The sequence below is a fragment of the Podarcis tiliguerta genome (genome assembly GCF_965153285.1).
Source record: "Podarcis tiliguerta genome assembly, chromosome: 3".
NCBI classification, from domain to species: domain Eukaryota; kingdom Metazoa; phylum Chordata; class Lepidosauria; order Squamata; family Lacertidae; genus Podarcis; species Podarcis tiliguerta.
In genome coordinates, this window is record NC_139536.1 from 57,611,170 (window position 1) to 57,626,014 (window position 14,845).

The following is a 14,845-nucleotide window of genomic DNA, read 5'->3' on the forward strand; positions in this document are numbered from 1 at the left end:
TTTTCTGTCTGTGTGAAGACTGAGCCCTAAGAGGTCTGGATCAGGAGTGAGTAACGCAGCAAACAGAAGACCAGCTAATTCTTGCATTCTAGCAGAAGATATCCAAAGAAACTTTCAAAGACTTCTACCACTAGAAATCAAAGAGTATAATAAGGTACTTTGACAACTAAGTATATTTGATCATAATGGAGTCCAATATCCCATCCATTTAAAATTTAAACATGACTGATACAAATGTCAGTATGAATCATTATAATAAAACCCATTTCTTTATAATGACTGATTTTAGCTTTATGGGTAAAACCAACTCCCTATAATATATTGGGAGTGTTGATCAACAGTCTTCAGGACCTTAAATCGTACTGTCCGTGAATTACATAAAATAAAACCTATCGACAGTACTTGTAAACACTACATGTAATGTTGCAAGCCTTAGCCTCAAAGGAATGCTTAACAAGCCCAGTCACATTTTAAATAAGATGCAAAATAAGATGCAATATTTATGAGATTCAAGGAATGTCTTACCCTTCAATGAATCAGCTAGAAAGTCAATCTGTTGTACTGCACCAATTAACTGCGAAGGTTTAATTTATCTTTTTAAATAGGAAGAGTGGCTGGGCTGCTTAACTGTTAACTTAATCAGATTACTGAAGTTTCCAAAAGGATTGTGAAGATTCAAATATGCAAAGGAATAATGCCCGGAACTTCAAATTGCTACTTGTTTGGCAATGGTGGTGGATCAGCCCATATAGTAGTTATGTATTGAAATTCTCACCCTGGCCACCAGGGGGTATTGTGTATAGAGTTTTCACTCAGGTCCACGTTAGTTAATTTAGGCGGGAAACCCTGGGCTGTTGTTACAATGTTGACAGCCGGCTGCCTATAAAAGCAGGCCGGCTGAGCTGTGTTCAGTTCAGTTCAGTTCCAGCTTACTTATAAAGAACTACAGTGGTACCTCAGGTTAAGTACTTAATTCGTTCCAGAGGTCCATTCTTAACCTGAAACTGTTCTTAACCTGAAGCACCACTTTAGCTAATGGGGCCTCCTTCTGTCACCACGCCGCTGGAGCACGATTTCTGTTCTCATCCTGAAGCAAAGTTCTTAACCTGAAGCACTATTTCTGGGTTAGCAAAGTCTGTAACCTGAAGTTTATGTAACCTGAAGCGTATGTAACCCAAGGTACCACTGTACTTGGAGAAATCTCTGTGTCGTCTGCTATGTCCACCCTCTACATAATAGAATCGAAGCCCAGCATCCCAGAATCCTACATATGGAAGCTCCTTAAGAGACTTTAGGACCTTGGTAACCCAGCCAGGCACAGGCTGATGGGAAATGAACATTAATTTCAATTGATAGTTAAAGGCAGAATAACATACATCTTGTACTGTTTGCCTTTGGTGGGATTCTTCTTTTTCTATACCATCCAGCAATTAGGCTGTAAGTTGGGAAATCTTTCATTCTATATCTACTAACAGGGACCCAGGAAATTCTTGTTAGAGAGGGCCACAACTATCCCTAAGAGTAGGGAGGACCCTGCCCACCCCACAGATAATCAGACGAAAAGTAAGGAGGAAGATAGGCAGCCCTAGCATTGACATCTTGCTTTCTGTGTCCTGGAAAAAGAGCTTTGTTATGAAGGGAACAGGAAAGCTGAGCTAAACACTAACATATAGAGAGAAAAGGAGACAGAGTTGAGGTTGAGAGTGAAGAGGTTGAGCCTTGAATAGTGAGCTTCTTCTGTGATTCATGAGAAAGTACAATTGGTACTCACTAAACTGTACATCTCTGATGACATCATGGGGTCACTGAATTGGGTTGGGCTCTGAGCTCCATCCTGGTCATGAGGCGGAAGAAAAAACTCTTTGGGAAGTGGGCAGCTCCCAAACAGTTTTGCGGTCTCACCAAGCTCAAACAGTCATTGGCGTCACAAACAGTAAAGGAAAAGAAAGGTGCCCAGTTTCCCCTAATAATAGGAACAAACTGCAAACTTAAAGGCATGTGGGTAATAGCAGAACCAATATTTGCAGTCAATATTAGGGCATGGTTCCAGTGACCCCATGATGCCATCAGCAATCCACACTTCAGGTGAGTACCAATCATACTATCTCTCCCATGGGCATCATGGGATCACAAAGCTTACCCAATTAGGGCGGGTCCCAACTGCAACCATAATTACTATGGCAGGGCTTACTGAAGAACAGGCAGGAGCAAAAACTGATTGGGAGCTGCCACTTTCCCAATAGATTTTTCTCCTGACTTGTGACCAGGGTGGAGCCAGAGCCCAATCCAATCCAGTGAGCCCATGATGCCAGTAGGAGATCAGTCTTTTTGGTAAGAATTCCTTTTGGATTTCAATTTTTAGTTTTAATACTGGACTACCTTGGATCCCTGACCTTAAGAACACCCCTAGAGCCCCTGCCTGCTCATGAAACAGACATTGCTAAGCAACTATTAATAATAATAATTTTAAAAATCACTCAAGCTTGGCAGGCCCAATAAAATTGTTCTGCCCAAAGCAGAAAATCCCCACCAGGGTGTATCTTAAATTTCCCCTACAGATTCACTTCTTCATCACAGAAATCAGCTTTTCTGGGTGCACGGCTGTTTGTTTTTCAGCATAAAGTAAATGTAGTCCTTTTACTTACCATTTACGATCATTGTACATCCTGTTAATTCTGTCCCATTCTGCATTCAGTTGGATTAGAGAATCTGCTATTTGAACAGCCTCAGATCCAGATGCTTCCAATATAACATCTGGATGTTTTTCATGAATGACTGCAATCTGATCCCCAAGTTTGTCCAACATGTCTTTTATGTTCTGTAAGCATAGAAAGACAAAAATCCTGTTGAAGTGCTCTACAAGGAAGTATTAGCATACCCTCAAGGATGACTGCCAACTTGACAAATTGAACCCTTTGATTGGATTGCAGAAAGCATGAACAACGTAATTTTAACACTGTTAGTATAGGTTTCTTTCCCTAATTATTTTTTAAACCACAATGAGTTCTTCTATAACATCTTACTAAGGGTAAAAATAGATTTGTATCCAATGACCTTAAGAGCCCAAACACAATGCTTTCTGTTTATTTTGTCTGAGCATGTACTTACTTTCATTCTTAAAAAGTAAATTATCAAATTTTAATATCTCTCTCTCTCTCTCTCTCTGTTTCACACACACACATACACACACACACACAGCTCCTGAATGGAGAAGTATCAAATATATTTAATTTCCCTGAGCCTACAATCCACCCCCTGCTCTTGGAGACATGATACTATCTAGTAAACATAGTAAGTCCTGGTTCAGGCAATGAATTATACATGTGATGAAAGGATCAAGCTCATATACAGTGTGTATGTAGAGATCTGAGGTGGGGGAGAGGGGATGGGGATAGGAGGAGGGGAGAGGGAGAGAATACCAATGACCAGCCCCAAAATGAGTACTACCTGCAACATACTTGTACAACATATTGGCACTACTACAGGTGCCATGTAATACCAGATCTGCATTTGTAAGAACTCAGTCATTTAGTGTGGCAGCACCTGCTCCATGGAACTCCCTGCCTATTGAGCTCAAGCAGCCCCTCCACTGTGTACTTTCCAGTGTCTGCTAAAAACATTCTTGTTTAGTCAAGCCTACACAGATGCTTAGAAAGTTGAGGCACTTTTAATCTGTTTTAGTATTTTAACTAGGTTGCAATTTTTTCTTGATTTTCTTGTTTTATCTTTTTGTAAACTGCTTTGATGTTTATTACAATCAAGTGCTGTATAAATGTTATGAAATAAATACTTTTAAACTCTTTCCAATATGGGTTCTCCACATTTTATTTGCCCCATATTCCATTCATAGAATCATATAATTGTAGAGTTGGAAGGGACCCCAGGAGTCATTTACTACTCACCCCCTGCAATGCAGGAATCTCAACTAAAGAATCCATGACAGATGACCCTCCAACTTCTGATTTAAAACCTCAAAGGAAGGACAGTCCACCACCTCTTATGGGAGTCCATTCCACTGCCAAACAACTCTTACTGTAAGAAAATTCTTTCCGGGGTTTAGATGGAATCTCCTTTCCTGTAACTTGCACTCCTTGGTTCAGGTCCTACCCTTCAAAGCAGGAGAAAACAAATTTGCTCCATCCTCCAAGTGACAACCCTTTAGATATTTGAAGATGGCTACCATATCTTCTTTCAATCTCACCTTTACCAGGCTGAACATCTAGAACTCCTTCAACCACTCATCATGAGGCTTGGTTTCCAGACTCTTGATCAAGAAAAATTCTTGCACATATATTAAGGAGCAAGTCTGTGCCCTTGGCCCTACCCCAAGAATTGGGCACACCAGTTGGCCCCTCTCTAAATGCTGACATGGACATCAGGGCAACGCAGCATGTACAATGTCAGGAGCAGGCCCAAGACCATTGTGCCAGTCTTTAGTAATCATGTGATTTTCCTTTCCCATAAACAACATATGGAGGATGGCCTTTTACAGTTATGTTCCAATATATGAAATTGCTGCTGTGTAACAAATTCAGGGCAGCGTTGTACTAGGATTGTGTGACCATGCTAGAAAAATTGGCGCCTATGAATCAAGGAGCAATTTTGTAACATTTAGAAATACATTGAATTTCCTTATGCTTATACCCAAGTTTGGGGAAAATAATCACCATTTTTAATACTCAAATTTCTATTCTAATATTTTGTTTCAGTTTCTAGTACCTTTAATGAATCTTCCTGAGTAGAAAAATCTTCATAGACACCAGAATGAAGTTCCGGAGCATTCAGCAAGAGCTCAGCATCAGCTATAGCCAGCAAAATCTTGTTAATTTCAACCAGGTATTCTGCAGGGAATGGAGATGCCCTCGTTGTTGATGAGAGAGGACCTTGAATCTTCTGCAAGACTGCCTAAAGAAAAATAAACTTAAGCTTAGCTCTTTTAAAATAACTTCAGTATAAGATAAAAACAAATTTCATTTATTTGTACAGTGAACCCTCCAGATAGGAACTTATTTCATTCCGGGGGTCCTTACATACCCCAAAAAGTCCGCATCTAGAGGCGCCGCTTCTACGCATGCGTAAAGCGTGCAGTATACATTTCGGGATTTGCCACGTTCGCAACCCAAAAGTTACGTTACCCAAAGGTAACGTAACCCGAGAGTCCACTGTATTTGCTTTATGTCCTATCTTTCAGGTTCAATGCAAATTAAAGCCTTTTTAAAAAGTACTGAACTGAAAAATAAACTATTAAAATATACCAGATAAAATCAAGTTTTTAAAATTGAAATTCTATCCCCAAAACTAAAATCCCTGCCATGTGACTCCTTGTTATAATTAGAAGGAAGTATATCTACTTTGTCCAGAGCAGGTACACTAATAACTTAATTTACTTTCTTTAAAATGAATCACCCTATACACCAATACAAATATACTCCAGCTTCTCTCTCCTTCTTTAAAGCAGAAAGCATCAGGAGGGATGTGGGAAATAAAAGTACTTTGAAGTGCTGTGCCTCAGGCCCATCAACTTCTGGAAAACCATGAGTTCCCCAACTCTAGTTTAAAAGAATCAATTAGACAAATTCATAGAGATTATGAATAGCATAATAGTTGGACTGAAGCACCATAAGCTGATGTTGATAAACAACAGTAAATGGTCACCTTCATGCCTTGCTTCCAGAGGCATCTGGTTAACTGCTGCTGGAAGCATAACACAGGACGAGACAGACCTGGGTCAGATCCCCAAAAGCAGTTCATTCAAAAGGGAACAGCAATTATCTGCTACTGTTCATCAAAGTTGTATTCTGTCCTTCCTCCAAGGAGCTCAGTTTGGTGTATGAATGATTCCCAAGCCAACCTTATACCAGATGCAATGAGCTAGATAATACAGTATCCCCAACTGGCTAATCACTAAAAGATGAAGCCAATCAAAACCAGGCACAAAAATATGGCTTATTCCTTTTCTGAATCACCATATACAGAATTGCATCTTCATCAGAGTTCAGTGCAGAGTGAAGGTCATCAACAAGGTCTCCAACAGAGAAATGTTAAACAAGTTGCAGTACTATTGATCAATTGCTGTTTTGTCACCTACAGTATGCCAAAAATTAATGAAACCTCAGCAGCCTTATGTTCAAGGTTCAATTCAGAGAAGACAGCAACTATGATTTTCCAGATCCTACAAACAAAGGGCATTTGAGCTAGAAAAATAGACTGGGGCAATTCATATAAAATATTTTTAAAATATAAACCGCAAACCAATGATTAATACTTGGTACAGCTCTACACACGCAAATCCATCTTTTTGATTTCTCTTCATTTACTTGAGCACTACCTGTACAAAGGAGAATGGGGGTGACAATCAGGCTCCCACCCTGTCTGATATTTGCATGCTGACATCAATTCTTAACAGGAGGTTTCCTATGTGAAGTCCAGTGTGCAGAAGGGAGGTGATTTGCTGCTACAAAGCAATGACTGGTACTTTTCCTAAATACATTTTCTGTGGGGTAAAACTGATCCAAACCTGTTGCTGGCCGCCTTCACTCTCATATTAATTCACCAATTTCAGCCCTTTTTGTAAGAAAATAATTGTGACCCATTCTCCTCACACTATCATCCCAACCTAAATTCCCTGACTTTAAATCTGCTGTTAGCTCCATGGGAAGAAATGGAGGTAGCTGCTGACAAAACAGGGCACTAAATTGGGAGGACTTTAGGCATCATTATTCTATGCTGCATAAGCTTGAATTTGAGTCTTTCACATTCTATGTTCTCCTCAATAATTGGCTCTGGGCTTTAAAGTTATAGGAGAGTCATAAAGAGATTGATTCATTTAATTATAAAGTCCCATAACCAGAAATGCAAAAGTATTTGACAGATTGCCTAATGCACAAGCTTGTCCAAAAAATTACTTACTGCTTCAGACGACTCCTCACTATTATATAAAATATAACAACAATTCTTATGACAGACTAAATATTTGAGAAAAGTGGACGCATTAGAAATGGAAAATGAAAAGCTTTGTATGTATGAATAATTGAAACAGACAAGCTTTCTGAAGTCAGTATCACAGTACTGCGCTCAATAAAATTCTCACAAATATTTGATTAAACAGCAGATTTTAATACATCCAATTGAAACACATTCAAAATAAAATCGTAAGGGATCAAATCAAAATGGGATCAGGGGTTCACTTGACCCAGGGCTTACCAAGGCTCAAGAAACTGCCCAGAAACATAGCAGGATGTGACCCTTCTCCTTTGGTCATGCTCACCTGTGAGCAAAATCTGAACACAAGGAAAAGTTGAAAGGCCCAGGAAAAGCCTTAAGAAGAGATGGCTAATGAACAGAGATAAAAATAATCACAGATTCCCATTCATAGATATCACAGTTGTCCCGAGGCCAGAGAATTGAAGAGTAGCACATTCCAGCTTTTGCCAACAGCCAGGAAACCTAGGGTCACTACCTCCCGAAAGAAACATTGAGGCAACAGGGAGACCAACTGGCCTTTACCATCAGCCAAATAAGAAGCAGCTACAAAGAGCTCACTTCTCCCCATCCTGCCTGAAAAAATACTCAGCTTTAGCTGTGTTTAGCCCCTGGGACTGCTAAAGTAAGAAGAAAGAACATTCTGGCCTTGTCCATTGGCCAAAGGGACCACCGTCACCAATTGCTATTCAAGCAGATGAAGAACAACTGTCAGGGAACTGCCATCGGAAGGACAGGAGGTGCAAAGGCTCACTGAGGTTGAGAGAGACGCAGCAGCTGAAGAGGGAACCAGTAGGGGGAGAGCAGGAACTTCAAGGGAAGGTGATTCGGAGGGATGGCTCAGAGACGCTTCCAGCGAAAACAGCGGGGAGGTCTCAGGACCTCCTATAGGGACACCCATTCCTCGCCGGAAACTGTCACGCCGAGAGTCCAGAAGACGTGTTTCCGTTAAGGAGCTTTTATGTTGGAAACGATTCCGAAAGCAACCACTTTCGGATTCTGCTAGCGATTGACGCAGCCATGCTGGAGGGGCTCCGTCACAGGCAGAGGTTTGAAAACTTGATCAAACTCTGAGGGACTTGCAGTTTACGCACAAGCAGCTCATCATCCCATCACAACAACCTTGCCTGAACTGGATATAAATGCCCTCTCACAGCTCACCACTTTGTTCTGGCTTTGAATAACTAATCTCTCTCCTTCACCTTTTCCCTTTTCTCCTGCCTTTTTACCGTAGTTTATAAACCAAATGACAGGGTCTTTCTCTCATTCTCTCTCTCTCGTCCCCCTCCCTCCCTCTCTCTCTCTGGTTAATATGAGACACATTAGCAATTATCTGAAAAACAAGGCTGAAAATATAGTAAATAGATAAAGAAAATCCACTTCTTTCAAGATTTCACATGCTATTGATAAATAATTTATCTGAAAAGCAGCAACCTGAATGTAAGTAAATATGCTTTCGAATCTGACCTTTCGCTACCCTGTACAGATCTAGCCTCAAAACTCAGTCATAACATTGCTGGGTCCACTCACAACTGAATGTGTTAATGGCCAATGTAACATTTCAAAAAGAGATGGCAAGTTCTTGTAGCCCAGTTATAGCAATGTGTCCTCTTCCTTAGTGGGGTCTAAAACATTAAACTCCAGCTAGATGGACAGATCCTCTATCAGCGTCCTTTACCAAAGGGTAAATTTTCTGCAGTGGCCCATTTTAGAATTTATTGACAATTTTATTTTGTCAATAATATGATGACATTATTGACAAAAAACCCCTTTAAAAACCCCATCCTCTAGTAACAGTTACAGTACTGGTAGTGAAAGTATATTGGCTAGATGGTCTGTTAGTGTAACTTAAGGGGAAAGTTTTTTAAATATTTTTTTCACAATAAATAAGATCTACCTGCAACCTCCCCTCATCTTCTGCTTCCTCTGTTCCAGAAAGGCTCCCATCTCTCTCTTTGAGCCAGTGCAAATGACTGTCTTGTTCTGTCTTATATTGGGAGAACGAAGGGGAGAGCTCCACCACCTGTCTCCTTTGTAATGACCTAAGTTCCTATAAGCAAAGAATGAAGGGAATATAAAGCAAATGGTTGACAGAAGCAGCAGAAAAGCAGTTGTCTATGTTCAATCACAGATGTTTAGAAATCTACAAAAGAAGTGCAAGCTGAAATGGCAAAAGGATTTGTTGACAATTACAACCCCAAACAACATCTGCCAGGGAGATGGGTTGATATTGCATGCTGCCACAATCAACAATTTCTGTCTTAACACAGATTGCCTTATTTGAAAAATAATTCTACCAAGGATCAATTTGCCTATTTCCCAGGCACCAAATTTAAATGGTTCCCCAATATTCAGGAGGTGGGGTTCCTTGAAGGCATCTGAGGCAAAACAGGATCTTGCCAGGTTGAAGAAGAAGCTTCTCAAATGCTGAATGGTACATCAGTAATCCAGAAATTTTAAAAAATGCAACCCCTCTTCTGTCCCACCCCCATTTCCCTTACCGCCATGCTGGTGTAAATTAAGTTGTGGCTGGGGATGGGGGCTAACACCTACTCAGTTTCTATGAGCCTAATATAGAACTCTCTGGTACCATTGGGGAAGATGAGAGGGAATTAGAAACAGGGCTCTGCCTTTCATCAGTCGCAGACAAGAATGAAAGAGCTGAACAATTTTACCCAATATTAACATTTTAAAAAAAATATGGAGGCAACTGCAGATCTAATTGGCCCTGATCGCTCACCCAGTTTCAATGGCACATGCATCTATAAGCATATTTTCTTTCTTCCATTTAAAGTGGGTAAAGAGCTGACTCAGAAGATCAAATTCATACAGAGGAATAATTGTGTGCAGAGAGTACTGGGTTTTGGGCAGAACTAAAACATTTAATGACTAATTCATCCATTTAGCCATCCTAGTTTCAGGGTGACAAGAGAAAAGATTCCAATATATCAGAAGTGGAAGTTCTTAGGATGAGAATATGGAAACCCACGTGCACCTGGCTTGAAAAGACGTCTGTGTCAATGAAATGAAAAATCAGAAGTTGGACATGGGTGTGTGCATGAGAGTTACAGAGTTTTCTGATGCAGGCAGGCAAATGTTACTTGGGAGAGAGGAAACTATACTGCAGGTGTCTATCCTATTGGATGGGTGGGTGGAGGGAGGGAGAACGCAATATCTTTACCTTAGCGCTGCTTTGCCTGGTCTGCAGAAGCAGAAGCTGCAAACGAATTCTCTCATGCCTGCTCTCTTCCATTGGCTGTTGCAGTAGCTTTTCACCTTTTTGTAGAACATCCTCAATTTGAGCCCTCTCTTCATCCAACTAAAATGATAACAGCACAAGAATGCTAAACAGTTAATGATACTTTAAGGGAAAATATTCCCCCTCCTCCCAAAATGGATATAACGGGCAGTATTCAAGCAAAATAAAAATGCATTAACAGAACAACTTCCATTTGTGTAATGGGACTCTTCCTTCTCCCAACCACATCTACCCTACACCTTCCCAAAATCTGCTCTAGAATGTTGGGGGGAATCCCCAGAAAATATTTAGGGGGTGCACAGGGGGAGGAAAGGATGGAAGGTCCCTTTCTGCAGCAGAATTCATTCCGCTCACGTAAGTGCTACACCGAACACAACCCAGTATCTGTGAAGAGAAACATGCATAAAAATGTGCAGAAGAATAGCTGAAAATATGTTTAATAAAGGCAAGTGCAATAATCTGTTTCATTCTAATCTCACACACCTTTTCATCATCTTCATTTGATTCCATGTGTTTCTCTACAACCTTCAGCATGTCCTGTAACTCACTTTCGAATTTATCAATGTCTGCAGAATCCACTGCAATTCCATGGGTCCCTTGCTTGACAAACACTTTATGAGCCTCCTGACTGAAAAGCATCTGATGGCAAATGGGAAGACAAAAAACACACATTGATTAATGCCTAAATAACTGCATCAGTAAAGTTGCAAACGAACATCACGTTCAGAATCAGACTTTGCGGTGTAGGAGAACTTTGGCTACAGATTATCCTGTTTCACTGGCTCAGTTGAAAAATAAAAAATACTAAGCTGCACCTAAGAACGCAGAATAAGGCTGAGAGTGATAAGATGATTCCCATTCCCAGAGACCCAGGCTAAGGAAATGCCTAGTCGTGAGTAACTGGGATACTCAAGACCTAGCTTATATGCTTTTGGAGAGTTGGAGGCATATCAAAAGTCAACGGGTGATATCCAGTTGTAACAGCCTGTTCAAGGAACAGCCATTCTGCAAGTGGGAGCCTCATTCTTAGTGCACTGCAACAGCTGTATTCTGTAAAAGATGTTGTGAAATCCTTAGCACAACCACTAATATTATGATACTTGGTGACAGTTAAGCTTGTGTGATACTGCTTGTTCAAGAACAAGTTCTCAATCATCTTGTGCTAGTGTTATGTTGGATCTCAAGCTTAGTGTTATGTACCCTTTCCACTAGAAATACACTAGAAATACTGGTAGTATTTTGTAAATTAAATGCATGTGTGCTTTTTAAAAGAAGAACACCCAATAATTATTACTTAAACAATATATCTTGTCAGGAGCAAGCAGATACTTGTTTGTCAATGTACAGCAATGTACAGTCATACCTCGGGTTGAATATGCTTCATGTTGAGCATGTTCGAGTTGCGCTCCACGGAAACCTGGAAGTAACGGAGCACATTACTTCCGGGTTTTGCCACTCGCGCATGCACAGATGCTAAAAATGACATCACACGCATGCGCAGAAGCGGCGAAAAGAGACACATGCATGCACAGATGTGCCATCACTAGTTACGTTTGCTTCTGGACGTGAACGGGACTCCGGAACGGATCCCGTTCGCATCCCAAGATACCACTGTACTATCTTTCTCTAAGTTATCATCAAAGTTCTCCCCAGCCAAAAAAAGAAAATCATAATCAACCAGCTCATCAATAAAATACTAAGAAGCAGCAGCTTCCCTACCACATACACTTCTTATCAAAACAGGAGTTTGCACCTAGCTGAGATCTAAAAATAACTAAGCAGCATTCATTCCACCAAAGCATTAAGAACTGTTCAAGGATCTTAAGGGGAATGTAAGTGTGCAAAATCCCGTCAATATGGGCACATTACCCAAGAGCTATTAGGGATTATGTCTATTGACCAGGATATGTGCATAATTCCATCTTCATGGAAGGATTATGCGCACAGTCTCCATGAGGCCTGGTGAATATCCACAATGGCCTGTTGTTTGCACATCAGCTGCTTCTTTCTCTGAAATATGCACATTCTCTGTGGCCTTTTGGGGCTTATGTTTACTGACCAGGAAATGTGCACAATTTCCTTTTCATGGAAGGGTTGTGTGCACATTCTCCACGAGACCCGGTGAATGTACACACTGGCCAGTTGATATGCACATTAACTGCTCAACTTACATTCCCCTTAACATATGGACTTCAAAATGGGAAGAAATCAATGCTTTGGGATCATGTTTTGCACAACATCTCCCATCCTCACCTTAGCACTTCTGATGTGCTGCGATACCTTCTCAAAGTTCCTGTTCAGTTCAGCCAGCTTCGGCTCTACCAGCTCACGGCATGACACACCACGGCCATTCATCAGGATAATAGCTTGGTCACGCACATTATCTACTCTGAGACTAACATCATCCAATTCTGATGTTAGACGCTGAGAAGAGGGGAAAAACAGCACAAGCTTAGTGTTCAGTATACAGCAGGATAAAACAGGGTGGGAGTGTAGCAAGAGAGTTATCAACCAAGAGATTTGGCGGAGTTTCATTTGGAACCAAAATATACTATTACTGTATAAGCCATGTCAGTAAGAGATTAGGTTTGCCACCTTCACTGTCTCTTCTTTCTTGCTGGCTGGCTTTTTCTCAATCTCATCCAACAGGGCTTCAGCTTGGTACAGCCAAGTGCTTATGTGGGCGACATTCTCATCAAAAATCTCCAGTTGACTTTGGTGATTCTGGGCAGCAAAGACAAGGATAAATCAATGAAAGAAATACCTAGAGAATGATCAATAAAATGAAAAAAATGCTGCATATTAACAGGAAACACTTAGCAATAAATAGTCATCACTACGTTTATTTAGATTTCTGGTCCACTCCATGCCAAGACCTCTGGACAGTTTACAATAAATTTGCATACTCAATTCAAAAAGAAAATTAGACTAAAATTTAGAAGGTATTAAATCCATGTCCTATCCCCCTTTGCACTATTTTCTATCTCCTGCATCCATCTTTTTGCTACAGGATAAAGCCTGCCCAGGCCCACTTCACCTCTCCCTAAGAACATAGAAAATATGCAGCATTCATATCCCCACATCATAACAGGGTTTAATAGCCAATGAGTAAACCAGTACACTCAAACACATAACAAATCCTTAACATATTCAAACAACGCTGCTCATTATAGTTTGCTTTCTGTCAATTTTACATGAATGATTATTTGACTGATAAAAGCATACATGGTTGTGAAATTGGATTTCCAAAAGTTCTTGATTTTTAAAGAATTGGTTTATTCTGATAGCAACCCTTTATAGCAAAGGTAGCAACTTTTAAAGCACTGATGAAATTCTGTAGTGTGTTCACCTTATGCTTTGATTCAACATAAATTCTGAGGTTACCAGCGCATGAACAATAGTAGCTAAACTATCCATGTCCTGGAAAGGTTGCAGTTGCCATAAAGCTTAAGCTGATAACAGGCATCCCCACAGAGATCACATGAGCTTCCAGTGATGGATTGAGGAGCACACCCCAAACTATAAACTTGTTCCTTCAGAGGAGTGCAACCCCAACCAGAACCAGTAAACTCCTCAACTCCTGTACCTGGGAGCCACTCACCACAGTCCCCCATCTTACTAGGATTCAGTCTCAGTTTGCTGCCCTTCATTCAGCCCATCACTGCATCCAGGCACCGGTTTAAAAAAGCCACAGACTTTCCTGATTCAGGTGTAACAGAAATAGAGCTGGGCGTCATCAGCAATCTGATGGCACCGTGCCCCAAATCTCCCAATTACCACTCACAGCAGCTTCTTATAGATATTGAACAGCACTGGGAACACATGGTGAGAAGGCTATCATAATATACCTTATTGCCCTGCAGCAATGAACAGCACAATTGGAAGGAGGCTGGCACATAATTCCCCCAATGCTATTCTGGCCCCATAGTTCCATCAGTCCCCCACTCATGAAGATGGTCCAGGAGGATACTGGAGTATCAAAAGCCACTGAGAGATCAAGCAAGAGCAACAATATCACATTTCCCCTGTAATGTATCAGGGAGACCAAGGGTGATTTTGGAAAGATACCCGGGAAAGATTTTTACTTTTTTAAACCTTCAGATGTTTGTTTGAATGCATATCCTCACAGATACCCATTCCCCCTTCAGAACTTCCCACATGGAAGGGAAACATCTGAATGAAGATTCTAAGCACTGGAATTCTCCCATGATCCGAACTTCTGCCTTGTCTTCCTCTCATTCCAGGAATGGGAACTGGTGCATACAGTGAAGTTTGGGGTGGGGGTCATATGCAAAACCCCTCCCACCTCATTAATCCTACACATATTCAGGAAAATGTCTGAAGAGGGCTTCGGAGATAATAAAAATGACCAGTCTTGATTGTGAATGACTTCAAAACAGGGAGCTGACAGATAAATAGATAACTCACAACAGAGATCAGAGAGGACACAAGAATGAATTAAACTGCCATGGGTGCGTTAGATTCTCTTAATATTTTCTTTGGGATTATGGCTACAACATATTCATGTCAAAAAGTAAAGGCTATTAAAACTGGCTGTTTAGATAGCAAGAATCTTACAAAGTTCAGGTAAACTGAGCGAAATGA

The 14,845-nt window shown here is 40.7% G+C and overlaps 1 protein-coding gene across 1 annotated transcript in view; it reads right to left on the reverse strand.

Moving 5' to 3' along the window:
- The window catches only part of UTRN (utrophin), a 321,971-nt gene that overhangs the window by 196,737 nt on the left and 110,389 nt on the right, over nucleotides 1-14,845 (reverse strand). Inside the window, exons 36-42 of the mRNA XM_083434684.1 lie at nucleotides 12,836-12,964; nucleotides 12,494-12,664; nucleotides 10,724-10,879; nucleotides 10,163-10,300; nucleotides 8,879-9,031; nucleotides 4,720-4,905; nucleotides 2,646-2,818 (exon numbers count right to left, since the gene is read on the reverse strand). Coding sequence (XP_083290810.1) covers nucleotides 2,646-2,818; nucleotides 4,720-4,905; nucleotides 8,879-9,031; nucleotides 10,163-10,300; nucleotides 10,724-10,879; nucleotides 12,494-12,664; nucleotides 12,836-12,964 — 1,106 coding nt within the window. The remainder of the gene's footprint in view (nucleotides 1-2,645; nucleotides 2,819-4,719; nucleotides 4,906-8,878; nucleotides 9,032-10,162; nucleotides 10,301-10,723; nucleotides 10,880-12,493; nucleotides 12,665-12,835; nucleotides 12,965-14,845) is intronic.